Source organism: Sciurus carolinensis, chromosome 1 (assembly GCF_902686445.1).
Source record: "Sciurus carolinensis chromosome 1, mSciCar1.2, whole genome shotgun sequence".
NCBI lineage: Eukaryota > Metazoa > Chordata > Mammalia > Rodentia > Sciuridae > Sciurus > Sciurus carolinensis.
The window spans coordinates 173,946,156-173,963,072 of NC_062213.1; the positions used below are offsets into that span (position 1 = coordinate 173,946,156).

Consider the following 16,917-nt stretch of genomic DNA (forward strand, 5'->3'; position numbering starts at 1 on the left):
TCCCTAGATCTTTGCTAGTGCACTTCTATGCCCATAGTTCTCTCCAACAGGCAAATTCCCAAACATCAACTCCTATGCAAAGTCTTCTTCAATGACCCCAGACTGTTGGTCTCTCTCACTTTGTGCTCCTATGGCACTATCTACACAATGGCTGCTACTATTTAGTGAAGCTTTTAATGTGCCAGGCACAGTATTAAGAACTTTACCTAGCTCTCTATCCTCCTCACTCTTGCACGCACTCTCTCTGTACACACTCTGCCTGTCCACTTAATATAAAATCTCTTGCATGAGTTCCAAAAAAAAAAAGAACTTTACCTATATTTTCTCTTTGGGGGCACTGGGAATTGAACCTAAGGGCACTTTATCACTGAGCTATATTCCCAGTCCGTTTTAATTATTTTATTTTAAATCAGGGTCTTGCTAAGTTGCTTAGAGCCTCCTCAAAATGGGGTTCCTCCTGCTTCAGCCTCCCAAATCGCTGGGATTATAGGCGGGTACTACCAGCACCCAGTTTGTATATTCTTTTTGAAAAATGGAAAATTTACCTCAATTAAATATTACCACTTCTATCTCTTTGAAATGTGACTCTTATAAGTATCATCCATGTATTTTATGCATTTCCCCAGCACCTTTAATCTGGCTTGCTTTGTGTGAGTAAAGTAAATTGATCTGGATGAGGCACAAAGGGACAAACCATCCATACCTTAGCCAAGCTTTCAATTGCCTCCAAGACAGTAATCAAGTTCCAGTTTACTATGTATGCACTGAATGAACCTGGGCAAATCACTGCCATCCGTGAACTTCAGTCTGCTAGTCTCCAAAACTGAGATGATGATGATGATGATGTCAATGTCAATCTCTCCCCATTCAGACTCCTGGACAAAGTACTTTTTATATACTGTCTTGATCTGGATCATGTCCCTTTTAAGTAGACCTTATGCCATCCACTGTACATAGGAAGAAACTTTTTCAGACCTGAAAGTCATGTCTCTGTCAAGGCCAGGGCTGATTCCATGGCTTCTGACTGAGCATCAATGATTTTTTTTTCTTTCTTTTTAAACAAAAAGAGAACCATGTGTACCAGAAGTGTCAGCTGGGAAGAAGTCACAATGCATGCTGGGAACATGAAAACCTGGGATATTAACCCTTCCCTTTCCAGAATCTAAAAGGAAAAACTGTCTCCTGGAACAAGATGACTGTTTTTCAGGACTTTCGCTTCCTCAGGTATTTGACAATTGACAAAAGGTAAACAAGTAAGAGGCAGAGGACTGCAGGATAGTAAGAGGAAATCTGGTCTCTTGTACTCTGCAGTCAGTTCTTAAAACAGGACAGAGTGAAGAAGAAAGGGAACAACAAAGAACAGAAAAAATTAAGATGAGCCAGGTATGGTGCCACACAACTGTAATCTCAGTGACTCAGGAGGCTGAGGCAGAGGATAGCAAGTTCGAGGCCAGCCTCGGCAACTTAGTGGAACCTGCCTTAAAAGCAAAAATATAAAGCTCTTAATAGGTAGCTCAGTGGTGAAGATCCCACTTGGTTCAATTCTCAGTACTTAAAAAAAAAAAAAAAAAAAAAAAAAAAATCAAAATGATCCCTAGTCCTCAAGGACTCAATAGCTAGAGCCTACCCTTCTTTTCCACAGTACCCTAACCTGGACCAGGCTCCTGGCACAGTCCCCTCCATTGTTTTTTTTTTGTCTTTTTTTTTTTGGTACTGGGAATTGAACTCTGGGGACCTTTACTACTAAGCTACATCTCCAGCCACTCCCCGCCTTTTTTTTTTTTTTTTTTTTTTTGAGACAGAGTCTTGCTAAGTTGCTTAGGGTCTCACTTATTGCTCAAACTAGTCTTGAACTTGCAATCCTCCTACCTCAACTTCCCAAGTTGCTGGGGTGATAGACTGTGTCACAGCATCCAGCATCCCCCGCTCCATTGTAATGAAACAGATGCCAGGGCCCCAAGCAGAGGGCAGTCACATGCATATCCCCAAGCTCCTTAATCTTTTACCACTACCTAGAGGAATAGCCCATCAGGATATCAGGAATTTGCAAAGGACTGACTTTTCTTAAGGAAAACTGGGAAGTAGCTCACAATTTGTAAGCACAATACCCAAAATAAGTTTGTGTCCTCTGTCCTATCCCTAAACTCCTAAGACACTAGGCTATTCTAGAGGCCCCAGAGCATAGTCAAGCATGCCCATCAGTTGACAAGTGGGGCCAAGTATTCAACCAACTCTCTACTAGTGTCCCCAGGTCTTTCAAGCAACTCTCTATTAGTGTCCCAGTTATATGAAAAGTGACCTTAATGCTCCCAAAGAGGTGTAAACAGAGCAGCAGTCTCAGGGTAACCAAGTTCATTAGAGTCCAGGAAGGCTCTCTATAATAGAAAGCCCCCAGCCACCCTCACTATGTTCTGAATACTAGCATCTTTACCACAATTCATGCATACTGGAAAAGGCCAAGAAGTGACTACTGCTATATTTTCCTTAGTCCCCAAAAGAACATACTACAAAGTTGTATGGACTGTCCATGTTAGACTTTCTTATCTCTGTGCTCCTGTTCATGAAAATCCTCCAGTCCAGAATAAAAACCAGCACTAACATTTACCAAGGTTTATGACATGCCAGGCACTGCCATAAGTTTTCCTCCAGTCACCTGGTTGAATACCTACAATAATCCTATGACTGGATGCAGTGGCACACACCTATCATCCCAGCAATCAGGAGGCTGAGGCAGGAGGATTGCAAGTTCAAAGCTAGCCTCAGCAACTTATCAAAGATCTAAGCAACCTGTCTCAAAATTAAAAAAAAAAAAAAATTTTAAAGGTCTGGGGAGGGGGCTGGGGTTGTTGCTCATTGGTGGAGCGGTTGCCTACCACATGTGAGGTACTGGGTTCAATCCTCAGCACCACATTAAAAAATAAGTAAATAAGGTATTGTATCCATCTACAACTTAAAAAAAAAAAAAAAGGCCTGGTGATGTGGCTCAGTGATTAAGCACTCCTGGGTTCAATCCCCAGTACCAATAATAATAATAAATGGGGTACTATCACCCTATTTTCATGACGCAGAAACAGGTTAAGGTCACTGAGAAGTGGCACAACAAGGATATGAATTAATGTCTCTGACTCTAGAACCTATTCCCCTAAATGCTATGCCATGTCTCTACCCATCCAAACCCCTCTCCCATCCTTCAAAGTTCTTCTTTGGTCTAGGAATACCATCTGGCAACAACAAAACCAATCGACCCACAGCACTTCACTCTCCTTAAGAGTTCTGAGCACTGTTTAATTTCTCTTTTGGCAGACTGGTGTTACAATTTGGCAAATTGGTGTTACAAGTTCTCTTCCTTCCTTGTCTCCTCCAAGGCAGCTACATCTGTCCTCAGCATTATGTAACTAGTAAAGCACTGAGATGGTGGCAGTGTTCCAATTAGGAGACTTTCATGGATCTCCTACACCCAGACTGTTGAGCATCAAATACCTCATCACATATGACCAGTCCAACACTTCCTTTCTGTAGAACTCCAACATGAAGGCGGAAGGTCTCATAGGAAATGATGAGGATGGGAGAAGGCACTCTGCTCCACGCTGGTTCATGAATCCCTCTACAATAGAAAAGTTGTCAAGGGACCAAATCAGAACACATTAAAGAAAAAAATTAGCTTGTGTATTTGTGCGGGTTATTGGGGATTAAACCCAGGGCCACGGGCAAGTTAGGCAAGCACTTTACCACTGAGCTATGTCCCCAACCCCTTTTTGTCCTTCATGTTGAGACAGGCTCTCATTAATAGCTCAGGCTGGCCTCAAACTGGCGATCCTGCTTCCTTGGCCTCTTGAGTAGCTGGAATCGTAGGAGCACACCACCACACCAAGCAATGGTTGTTAAAGTAGCCTAAAAATGACTATTTTGACTATTTTGAATGGGAATTCTCTTCTATTCCTGCATCGCCCTCAACTCTGGCCATAATTGAGCATATACCTAAGAAAGCAAGCAGTAGAGCAGGGCACAGTGGCACATGCCTGTAATCCCAGCAATTCAGGAGGCTGAGGCAGGAGGATTACAACTTTGATGTCAGACTGTTAGCAAGACCCTATCTCAAAATAAGAAATAAAAAGGACTAGAGGATGTAGTTCAGTAATAGAGCACCTCTGGGTTCATCCCCAGTACCACAAAAAAATAAAAGGAAGGAAGCAAGCAAGAGCATGCTGGATGGACGAGAGCAATCTTTTTTCAGACTTTGTACCCAGCTTTGGTCTATCTCATCTTTAGATCCTCCATCGATGGCCAGAGGTTGGATCCTTCCTCCGAGCCACTTCCCAACTTCATTATACCAGTTCTTCACCAGACTGGAGGGCGACACCACAACTGCTTTGTCAATTTCTGGCTTGCACTCTGGACTCTGGCGCAAAAGTGTCCACATCAACGTGATGCACTGCAGTGTCTTTCCCAGGCCCATCTCATCAGCCATGATGCAGCCATGGCTGCCAGGTATGCGCCTACTGGTGACACACTCCCACAGGAACTTCACTCCCTGGGGAATGACAGCATTCAGTCCACTTTGGCACCTAAGAAGCCCCTGCCCCAGAGATAGTAGTCTCCCAGGCTCAGTTCCCCACCCATACTTCATTCTTCTCACCCACATTACCTCTCTCTGATGAGGCCGCAAAACCTACTGAGAATAGGATCCACAACCACATGGACAGGAAGTTTTTCCCTGAGAAAACAGCAAAAACAAAACAAATGCAAAACAGATGCTCAGACATGGGCAGGAGCACACTCTCAGAAAGTTGTGTTCTGCCAATCCAGAACCACAGAGTACCTTCCAAGCCTCCTTCCAAGTTCCTGCACTAGAAGTTAGAAAGTTGGGAAAGGAAGATGGGTTCTCCATGTCTTTACTTTAATCACTCCTACCCTGATTGCTGGTAGGGAAGAGGTGAGAAACCCCCACTAACTGAACATGACCACATGCTCTTCCCCAAGGTCTCCCCTTCCCTGACCACCATTCTCTGGATGGCTTGATAACCAAAAGAGCTCCATGATAATCTATTCCAGTCCCACAGAAAAGTCACACCAAAATGCGCTCTGCCCTTCCAAGTATACTCTTAGAGAAGACTATAACTGCTCAAGAAATATCAATGCACATACTTGTCAAGCTTCACAGCTGATCATGGACCTCAGTGGGGGAGGCTCGTACAGAACCAAGGCACCTTCTTCCAGGGGGTCATGAAGGGCCCGGCGGACCCCCGCCCTTTTCAGACCCAATGCCCGAGAGCCCAGAGGACCTAGAAACCAGCAATCAATCAGTCAACTGAGACTTTATGTTCAGGAGCTCCAGCAGGCCCAGCTCAAATGCACATCCTTTACATAACCTTCCTGAACTTTCATCTAACCCACTCTTTCCCCAAAGTCCTACAAACCTGGTTTGGACACCTCTACCTAATTACTTCTTCAGCCTCAGACCAGAGCTATTCCCATTTAATTTCTCCCATTCAATTATAACTTCTAGAGGGCTGGAACTTCATCTTGAGTCAATCCTGGAAAGGCTTGAACCCTTAAAGAGGCTTTTCAAGTCTGAGAGCTCTTGAGGGCTGGCATCCTCCCTCCCCAGCCTGTTTTAGCACAATGCAATGCCCTAAATAGAACAGGGAAAACTTCATAGAAATTGGAACTCCCACACTGTTAGCCTCATTCAGGAGATGCTACTGAACACACTTAGACTGAATGAAGCCTAGGTCCATTAGCTACTCTGGCCTACCAGGAGCTTTCTGAACACAAGAAGATAAGGGGCAGTTAGTCTTGGTAGTGCTGAAGCGAATACAACTTTCACACGGGCCTCTGGAGGGTCATTCTAAATATAGTCAAAGCAAGACTGACATCTTCATTTCCCACCTAGCTTGTTATTTGCAAAAGCAGTTTTTTAAATCTATTCAGACACATTCATACATGACTAATTCAGAAAACCAAAGTCTTTGTTTTACCTTGATAATTTGGAAGGGAACTTTGAAAGGCTTTGACAAAATGCTTCGAATAATGCTTCCTAAAAAAAGGAAAAAATGAGAAACAGGGATTCAGGACTTATTAATGAGTTGTAATGGGATAATATTTTTACTAGGTTTTGTACAACAGCTTCCATCTTTGAGATTTCATGTAAGGTTTTACTATACCTAGGAATAGCTGAAAAGACATACCTCAGTCAACCTGAGGCTCAGAATTCATTGCTTATGTAAGACCATTCCAGTAAAGACACCTGGGTCTTCTTTAGGGTGAAGCACCTTAAGAAGCAAGCATCCTATACAATACTAACAGACAATTCCAATATCTGGGTTTAACCTCTGTCCTGTAGAACTGTATCTTCCCCAAAAATACCTTTTTTTTTTTTTTTGTGTGTGTGTGTGTGTGTGTGTGTGGTGGGGGCAGGGGTGCTGGAAATTGAATTTAGGTCAGTGCACATACTAACCACATGCTCTACCACTGAGTAACATCCCCAACCCACAAGTTTTGTTGTTGTGTTTTGGTACTGGGGATTGAACCCAGTGCTGCTTTACCACTGAGCTACACCCCCAGCCCTTTTTCAGATAGGGTCTCACCAAATTACTTAGGGCCTCGTTAAGTTGCAGAGGTTGGCCTTGAACTTGTGATCCGCCTGCCTCAGTGTCCCAGCCACTGGCATTACAGGTGTGTACCACCACATCCAGCTCCATAAGTCTTTTTTGCTGTATCAGTTTTGCCAGTTGTATCTAATTCTCACATTACTATCCACATCAGCCTCCTTAGGAACTAAACAGCCCAACAAAGAGTAGTGGTAGCCAGGTATGTAGTACACTCCTATAATCCCAACTACTCAAGAGGCTGAGGCAGGAGGATTGCAAGTTTGAGACCAGTCTGGGAAACTTAGCAAAACGCTTCCTCAAAATAAACTTTAAAAGAGCTGAGGATGTAATTCAGTTGTAGAGCACTTGCCTAGCATGTACGAGGTCTTAGGTTCAATTGCCAAAAAAAAAAAAAAAAAAAAAAAAAAAAAAAGAGTAGTGGTACTAGGGGTGATAAGAACAGAGGTATTAGTAAAATAATAATAGTAGCAACAGCAAAAATGAACAATAATAATGGTAGCTAACAATGTATGCTAGATTTGGAGCTAAGCCTCTTGCATTCATGTTAACATTTAATCTCAATATTCCTGAGACTAATGTATTATTGGTATTCCATTTAGAAATAAGCAAACTGAGGCTCAGGGCAATTATATCACTTTTTCAAGTCACACAGCCAAGACTGATCCAAGATTTTCCTAATTCTGGGGCCCTCACCAGTGGGTAATATGGCCTCCTAGCCAACATGTTACATATAGGCATACTGGCCAAGAGCCAGCAGCTTCCTGCCATGGAAGACACAAGAGAAAGCATATGCGAGAGAAGGCAAGCCCATTACCAAGAAAAAGCAAGTGGGACAAGGGTGACAGGAAACAGACACATGCAGATCCCAGGCCTACAAGAAGACTGCACCAGGACTTTGGCCTGGAATTGGCACTATTCCATGGGCTATGGAAGTTTGGTCCACATGTACCTAAGTCCTTTGGGAAATTAAAATAGTCTGTGAACCTAGAATCTAACAGCAGAGATCCTAAGATAGGTATAATGGGAATACACTACAAGAAAAAGCAAGTAATAGAAAAACAAAACCCTCTCTTAAAGCAAAATTTTAACAAGAGAAGACCCTGAAATTTTTTTTTTTTTTTTTTTTTTTTTTTGTTTGGTTTTAGTACTAGATCAGACACTTTATATTGAGCTACATCCCCTGTCCTTTTTATTTTTCATTTTGAAGCAGGATCTCATTAAGTTGCTGAGGCTGACCTTGAACTTGAGATCCTCCTGCCTCAGTCTCACAAGCCACTAGGATTACAGGCATGTGCCACCACACCCAGCCCAGCTCAATGTCCTTGAAATAGGAAAAATGTAATAAATATTACTTATAGTCTGTGGAAGACAGAAAAGGAGTATGGAGAATTAAAGGTCAATATCACCCTAATAATGTTAACAAAGGCAAAATTGGAGAAAGGCTCAAATCTTTTTTTTTTTCCCTTCACAAAATAATCTTAATACTTTGTGCCTGGGCTAGCAGCATGTTATACCATGACATTTCTACACATACATAAGAATTTAACAAGTTACAAATGTTAAAAGCAGAGTAACAAACAATTGCTTATACAAAGGTAAATAGACACTGTGTTTTCTTCTTGAATCTTTTTTGTTGCATAATAAATCACAATTACCTGTCAGTATGTTACTAATCATAGAATATACTTTGACTGTGAGGTATGGCAACTCCCTGAAAGAGAGCTAACACATAAACCTGAATATTTGAGTGAATTCATTCTTTCTTTCTTTTTTTTTTTTTTTTTGTTTGCTTGTTGTTGTTGTTGTGCCAAGGACTGAACCCGGAGGTGCTAAGCCACTGAGTCACATTCCTCAGTCCTTTTTATTTTTTATTTTGAGACAGGGTCTCACTAAGTTGCTTAGGGCCTTGTTAAATTGCTGAGGCTGGCTTTGATTCTACAATCCTCTTGCTTCAGCCTCCCAAGCCACTGGAATTACAGGTGTGTGCTACCACACCCAGCTTGAGTGATTTTTTTTAAATAGTTGCCCCCAAATCTTGTTTATTTGCACATTTCTTTACATCTAAATAAAACTTTTATTGACATTTCTAATTAGCATGTTATAATTATTCATAGCGATAATCATTGTGAAAGATACTAACAAAAACTTAGCCTTAAGTCACACAAGAGCAAAAACTTCCTGTCTTATTTGACATTATTCTAAAAGACTGTCAGTATAAAAGGCTAAGTTTGAAGCTCTCAGTAGCCAAAAATTTATGCTCCAAATTTAAAAAACAGGCTTTCAATCGAACCCAGGAGCCACAAGGTCTGCAGGGAAAGCTACAGGTTTAGTAACTGGCAAGGGAGAATGTTAGAAGCCCTAGCCAAAAATACCTGAGGACCACAGCCTGTAAGACTTCTAATGGCCAGCTTCCTGGGATCTGGTGATAATACCAAGATCTGGCAGAAGCAGAGAGGAGAGCATGCTCTCATTCTTTGTTCATTTAGTTGCTGATAATTCATGCCATTCTGTCCTTCCGATAGAAGAGAGAGAGCATCCCTTTCCCCACCAAGGCTAAAGCTTCCCCTTCTGTATAGATTTATTCTATCAGTTATGTCCTATCTCTCCTGCATCTTAACCTCTCTAGCTAGCTATCTCACCAGCATGCTCTCTCCTACCTTAACAACAAAAATTCTGGGGCAGATAATATAACTCAGTGGTAAAGCTTGCATACTTAGCATGGGTGAGGTCCTGGTTTCAATCCCCAGCACCAAAACAAAAATTCCTTTGATCTCTTATCTCCTCTTTCCACAGGCAAACTTATAGAAAGACTTGTCTGTCCCTCTTCCTTACCTCCCACTCCTCCTGTCTTTCTACCTTTACACTCCTCTGCCCAAGGTCACCAGTGGCCTACATGACCCCAATTCCAATGACCATGCTTTTTTCTTATCTCACTTGACAGAACTGGTCATTCCTTCTTAAATATGCTCCGCCCTTGAATTTCATGACACCAATTCTCACACTATTCCATCTTTCTAGAACTTTACACTTAGTCTCCTTATGGGTGCTTCCTCCTCTATCCCCCTTAAAAGTTGGGGATCCTTAGGCTTAGGATTTAAGGCCACCACTCCTCCAATATGCTTCCAAGGTATCAAATATCTTTATGCTACTGACCCCCAAATCTATTTCTAGTCCTTACCTCACTCCTACGCTCCAAATCCACATTTACAACAGCTTCCAATCTTAGATATCCTACAGGCCCTGCAAACTCATCATATCTAAGGTTAAAAAGTCTTCTCCAAGCCCACCAGGACTTTTGTGGACCCTATGAACTTTGTCTCTTGAGACTCTTCCTCCATTAAAAACATATATTATTTATATATATTATTATTATATATATTTAATATTAATAACATCTGGTATTAATATGTTCAATAACATTGATATATTACATTTATATATATATGACATATATATATATATATATATATATATATATTCATTCCATGACTGCAATTCAGGCTAAATTCATTACTATGCTCTTTTCCACTTCGGATCTTAAAAGGAATTAAAGGATGCTACTGGTTAAGGCAGATAAGTAAGGGGGTCTCAAAACCATGGCTGGTACAAAGCAGATCATCACCAGGCATGGTGGTGTACACCTGTAATCCCAGCAGCTGGGGAAGCTAAGGTAGGAGGATCCAGAGTTCAAAGCCAGCTTAGCAATAGCAAGGTCCTAAGCAACTCAAGACCCTGTCTCTGAATAAAATCCAAAAAAAGGGCTGGGGATGTGGTTCAGTGGTTAAGTGTCCCTGAATTCAATCCCTAGCACACACACACACACAAAAAAAGCCTGCAAATCAATTAATAGGAAAGCAGCCAAGAAGCAAATAACTACAAAAACAACTTATAAAGTGCACCCTAGCTGGGTTACATGCCTATAATCCCAGCATCTTGGGAGGTTGAGGCAGGAGGATCTTAAGTTCAAAGTCAGTCTCAGCAATTTAGTAAGATCCTAAGCAATTTAGTGAGACCCTATCTCAAAATACAAAAAAATTAAAAGGGCTGGGATATAGCTCAATGGTTAAACACCCCTGGGTTCAATCTCCAGTACCAAACAATCACACACACAAGAGTGCAACCTATACTGAAGGGGTGAAGAAACTTCATCATGATAAGCCTGGTACTATGTGGTACTTCTTGAAATTAGATGTAATCAGAAGTCCAGCAAGTTTTCCTTCCAGCATATGGTCTTGTGTGAGAAATTGCTCAAGATGGCCAAACAGAACTGCACATCAGAACACAGCTACTGGTGCTTTGCAGAAGGCAAATACAGCCTATGTTGGTTGGCTTTGCTGAAAACACCAATCTGGAGTCGGGCACAGTGGTTCTAACACCCCATCAAAGCCTTCCCTTTTCTCTATCCTCATTTTCTTAGGAATCCGAGCCACCTGAGATCTGGTGCCCACATAAACAAGGGAGGACTCCAAGGCAGGCATCCATGTTTCAATAGGCCACACACCTGTAGACAGCTGGTCACTATGTGGAAGACAGAGTCTGTAGTGTAGGAGTCTACTGAGGCAAAAGGACTGGGAAGGTTGCAGTTTTGACTTACATGTTGACTGCTATCCAGACAGGGTAGTCGATTTGTTAGCTGAATCAAAGGTTTCCGGAAAGGGGACAGGAAACACTCCTGGATCTGGGTCTCATTATTTGATTTCTGTTTCTTTGGCATCTAAGAAAGGAAATAAGGAAGCTGAGGTCTGAAAGACTACAGAGATCACCCTAACAGCAACTAACACTTACAGTGATTTATTAGAGCTGGTGTGGTAACACACACCTGTAGTCCAGGTATTTGAGAGGCCAAGGATGAAGGATCAATTGAGCCCATGAGTTTAAGACTAGCCTAGGCAACAAAGATTAACTCCATCTCAAAAAGAAAAGGTACCTATTAAGTGACAGGTGAAGTGCTAAAGTCTTCACATGTATTATCATGTATCATTACAGCAATCCTGTTTATTATCCTTCTTTAATAGGATATTCTTTTCTAATTCTAAAAAACCTGGGGCTTACTGAGATTAAGCAACTCGCCCCAAATGGAGGAAAAACAGTTGAAGAGGCAAATGAAGTAGGCCTGTGAAAAGCAAGTCCACCAGCAGTCTGGAGTCATAATGGACCCAAGTGTTTCCCAAATGATGGACAAGAGTACAGTTGTATCCAATTCCCACATCACCTGGCCCAACTCAGTCCACACACAGCAGTGAGGACATTAGCACCAAGCATTTCAGGAGCAACACACAGGTCCCTTCATGATCCACCTTCAGAGAATGATGCCCCAAGTTCAAGTGTAAGACACACAAGAGGCAGTTAATCTGCCTCCCTAGCTCGTAGAAAAGTTCCCAGTACACCCAGCAATGCAACTAAAGAGAGGACCCCAACAGGCAATCAGGAAAGAACTCACTTTTACCAGCTTGTCAAGTTATTTGAAGCTCCAGTGATCCTATAACACATACCTGAAGCAAACACTAGGCCCTCTAAACGCCTTTTACTTACAAACTGTGCTAGCAAAAAGTGCCTTCCTTCCTTAGCTGATCTTTTTCTCCAAAGCTCCAGTAGCCAAGTCCTTGATTCTTGAATTGCTCTCTCCCTTTAAAGTAGATGTTGCATGATCCTGTTTAACTTATATAGGTCTTGCCCATAACCAGCAAGGCTCCAAGACATGAAGCAAAGCACAGACCACAGTCCAAAGTAGAACATACTGTACTTGAGTATGAGCAGGGACTGAAAGGACACTATCCCTCAAATCTAGGCCCAAATAAGTTCAGGATTTTAAGGTAGAGCCAGAACACTCTACTATTCTGTGACATGGGGCAAGGGACAGAGAGGAGGCTGCTAGTTGCTCTTATGAATGCTTCACTCCCCACCCCACCAAAAGAGTCAAAGGACCCAAGCTGAGCTGTTTCTCAACTTATGTGTACCCCTCCCAACAGGAAAATTAAGGCTACATTTAGGTTCTAGTGAAGCTACAAAGATTTTATTAATCTGTTCAATGCCTGGCAGAGAAGCATTCATTAAACTACCGAACATATTAAAAAGAGACTCCTATAAGGTGACTCTGTAAACCCAGAAACCAAGTCTAAGCTTCCCTTCTTCCCAGTCTAAGTCCCCACATTTCCTATCCCCTTGGGCACTCACCACTGCCTCAGGCTGCCATTCTTCATCATCATCAGATCGGCCTTCCAGTTTCCTTCTGGCCAGCTGGCTGGGAGCTAAGCTCCTCCTCTGTAAGGGGAGAATGGAAATGGATCCTGCAGCCTGAGCCCATTAAACCTTGACAAAGGACTCCTGTCTCCCCTAGGTCCGCACTTACCATCCTGGGTCCAAACGTCAAGTACCCATCAGTCAAAGGTAAAAGGCACTCAGCAGCGGAGAACGCAAGAGGAGGACTTGATGTAGACGGAACTGCTATATTTTTGAGAATAAGGGTTAATCAAAAAGGGGGCATGGATGAAGTGGACCCAGCCAAGAGCTGGAGTTTGAGTCCAAACTATGAGAATGTTGAGCGCCAGTTAGCTGAGTCGAGAGAAAATGTCCAAAGAGAAAATGTCCAGATAGAGTCGAATATAAATCTAGGATGGGGGAGGAGACAGATGTAGTCCCAGAATGGGCAAAGTGGAGTTGGGATAATGGTTCCGGTAGGGGTTAAGAGGAGATAGGTGCGAGGTGGGAGGCAGTAACCAAAGGCTAGCAGAGAAGCTGGGGTTAAAGTCCGAGACCGAAGGAGGGCGAGGCGCCTGGATCCGGAGGAGGGGGATTTCCCCGGGCTGGAGTGCGGATGGCAGGACTGGACTGAGGGAGGTCGAGCAAGGATCCAAGAAGAACCAATAAAAACCCAAGCTGGAAGGAGAATCCCAGACCGGGCCGAAAACAGGGGCAGAGATGGATTCCGGGACACGCAACTCCCCATTAACCTTCCTCTTCCCAAAGCGCGCGTTAACAGCCGCCAGGCTGGTCAATCGAACCTCCCGCCACGCTGCCGCCGCTTCACTCATTGGCTGCGTTCGATGAGTTCGGCACTCGCCCGCCAAGGAAGGGGCGGGCCTAGTGATGCTGCAGAGGCTCAGCTGCCCGGGAGGCTCAACCGACCAGCTAGGAGGTGGGGCTTGGTGGAGGGTCAAGTACTCAGCTCTGCAGGGTTAGCTATTACTGGCGGGCCTTCGGCTTTGGCCCCTAGCGTTTTCTTCTAGGCTGGAGAACTGGCAGTGCTGCAGCCTGAAGGACAATTTGCAACGTACTGGGCTGCGGAGAGTTAGTTACCACCTGGGTAGACGCCTAGGGTTTAGGAAAAGTCGAGTTTGGGTCGGGCTCTGGAACTGATAGCAACTTCCGAGTGCCGGCCCCGAGAGGAGGTCGGATTTGGAGCCTTGTTAGCTCATTTAGAATGGAGTGTTTGGCGTAGGTACCACGTGATGGGCTGGGGCTGTGGGATGTGACTTTCTTGGTGTGAGGTGTCTTGAAAGAAGCCTTCTCCTAGGATGGAAGCGGCTTCTTTGGAGTTAGAGACTTAATCACCCAGTCTCTCAAAACTTCAGTTTCTTCATATTTGAAATGGTATTATAATAATAGTACCCAGTAGTGCAATTGCTGGGTTGCATGGTAGTTTCATGTTTCGTTTTTTTATTTTTATTTGGAGACAGGGTCTCGCTAAATTGCCAAGGCTGATCTCGAATTTGCGATTATTCTCCTGCCCCAGCATCTAGTGTCTTTGGGATTATGGTCGCGCCCAACCTATGTTTGGTTTTTTTAAGAAACTGGACAAATTGTAATTCAGAATGTCTGTACCATTTACAATACTACCAACAATGTATGTGCGATCCAGTTTCTCTACATCCTCATGGATTTAGTGTTACTTTCTTACTTTAGCTATTCCGATAGATGCAAAGTGATACCTAATTGTGATTGTGATTTAATTTGTATTTCTCTAATTGTTAATGACGTCGAACATCTTTACATAGGCTTATTTGATATCGGTAGATTCTCTTCAATAAAATGTCTGTCTTTTAGCCATTTCTTGTTGGAGTGCTTGCCCCTTACTGATTGCTTTATTATATAGATACCAGTCCTTTGTCAGTTATGTGGTTTACAAAAATTTTCTCCCATCCTGTGGCTTGTTCTCTCCTCTTAACAGTCTCTTCCACGGAAACATTTTTAATTTTGATAAAGTAAGATTAATCAATTTTTCCTTTTTATGGACTGCGATTTTGGTGTCGAATCAAAAACTTATGGAATCCAGGACCTCCACATGCTAGGCAAGTGCTCTACCGCTGAGTTATATCCCTGGCCCTCAAAGAACATTTTTCTCTGCACTCCATCCCCAAAATTTTTTCCTATTTTTTCTCTAAAAACTTGATACTTTTTTGCCAATGGTGGTGGCCCAGGCCTGTAATCCCAGCTACTTGAGAGGCCCAAGTAGAAGATCTTGCAATTTTGAGACCAGCCTTGGCAACTTAGATAGACAATGTCTCTTTTGGGAGGGCAGTGTGCCAGGGATTGAACTCAGAGGCACTCAACCACTGAGCCACATCCCCATCTCTGTTATGTATTTTATCTAAAGACAGGGTCTCACTGAGTTGTGCTTAGCACCTTGCCTTTGCTGAGGCTGGCTTTAAACTCATGATCCTCCTGCCTCAGCCTCCCAAGTCACTGGGATCACACTCATGAACCACCACACCTGATCCTGTCTGCTTTCTAACATTTTTTTTCTGTTTTAAACCCTAACAAAAATGTCCATTTTTCCTGGGTCTCAAGCCTACTAGCCTTCAGACTGTAACTACCCCACCAATTTTCCTGGTTCTTAGGCCTTTGAACCTGATTGACTCTCCTGGATCAGCCAATCAGCCAACTTACAGACTCACCCTGCAGATGCAGATCTTGAGTTTGTCAGCTTCCATAATCATGCAAGGAATTTTTTTTTTTTTTTTTTTTTTTTTTTTTTTTTTTTTTTTTTGTACTAAGAGGTGCTTAACCGCTGAGCCATATCCCCAGCTCAGTAAGACAGGGTCCAGAGCAATTTGTTATTTGTTGACTATGAGAGTGAGGCAGTAAAGGCCCAGCCCTATTGGCTCTACAGGGTATACTTTGACAGGCAATAGGTGATGGTAAGCTCCCCACTGGGGTGGCCGAGGCTTCACAGTTGCACCACTTCTGCCTTGAGTTAGCACTCTTCCTTTCACAGGCATTGATTCCTAATAAATATCTTGACTCCAAATTCCATCTCAGCTTTTGACTCCAGAGGATTCAACTTGAAACACCCATACTTCATTCCTTCATCTACATGTAACTGCAAGAGAAACTGGGAAATAATAGTCTTCATTCCAGACGGTTATGGACTCAATGAAAAAATAGGAAGGATAAGGAACTGCCACACTAGCTCAAGGGGGCCAAAAGTTAGGATCAAGTCTCAGAAGGGGTAGAGGCTCCATGGAGCAGATGAAGGAGGTTTCAGGTACTTGGAAAACATAGCTGTTGTTTGCCACATGGAAATTGAGTATTTTCTGGTTCTAGTTCCAGGTAATGGCAGGTGAGTTATATATAATGAAAAAGAGTATGTCACTACTGATCTTATAGATAGATATCAAGAAGAAAGGGAAGGGCCAAGCATGGGGGTGCACACCTGTAATCCCAGCTACCTATAATGCTGAGGCAGGAAGACTGTAAGTTTGAGGCCAGTCCAGGGGAACAGAGGCACACTCTATCTCAATTAAAAAAAAAAAAAAAAAAAAAGGTGGTGATTCTGGGAGGATGATGGCTATAGTGGCAGCTCCCTACATAAAAACTGACAGTGACTAGAGAGTAAATTTTTTAAAGAATTAAAAAGACTCCAGGTACAGTGATGCACACCTGTAATCCCAGCAACTCTGGAGACTTGAGGCAAGAGAATCACAAGTTCAAGTCCAGTCTCAGTAATTTAGTGAGGCCCTAAGCAACTTAGCAAGACCCTGTCTCAAAATTTAAATAAGGGCTTTAAATGTGGCTCAGTGGTTAAGCGTACGTGGGTTCAATCTCCAGTACCAAAATAAATAGATAAAATGAAAAGTCAACATTTGCAACAAAGCTCAGTAACAAGATACCTCCACAACCTCAAACATAAGCTAGTAGGACAAACTACCAACAAACAAAACACAGGTATGCATCTGACAGACTAAGGGCAGGAGAATCCCAATGAGCCCATAGATGTCCACTGGAATCAAAACAGGTACGTCAGTCAGCTTTTAGTTGTTGTAACAAAAATACAAAACAACTTACAGGAGAAAAGGTTAATTTTGAG

The 16,917-nt window shown here is 42.8% G+C and overlaps 1 protein-coding gene across 1 annotated transcript in view; it reads right to left on the bottom strand.

Moving 5' to 3' along the window:
- The window catches only part of Rad54l (RAD54 like), a 33,864-nt gene extending 17,595 nt beyond the window's left edge, over window positions 1-16,269 (bottom strand). Inside the window, 13 exon segments of the mRNA XM_053743354.1 lie at window positions 3,481-3,581; window positions 3,584-3,607; window positions 4,246-4,531; window positions 4,646-4,671; window positions 4,674-4,714; window positions 5,146-5,165; window positions 5,167-5,282; window positions 5,979-5,993; window positions 5,996-6,033; window positions 6,902-6,906; window positions 11,206-11,325; window positions 12,786-12,872; window positions 12,961-16,269. Of these exon segments, the coding sequence (XP_053599329.1) occupies window positions 3,481-3,581; window positions 3,584-3,607; window positions 4,246-4,531; window positions 4,646-4,671; window positions 4,674-4,714; window positions 5,146-5,165; window positions 5,167-5,282; window positions 5,979-5,993; window positions 5,996-6,033; window positions 6,902-6,906; window positions 11,206-11,325; window positions 12,786-12,872; window positions 12,961-12,963 (882 nt within the window). The 5' untranslated portion in view covers window positions 12,964-16,269.
- Between the last annotated feature and the right edge of the window lie 648 nt (window positions 16,270-16,917).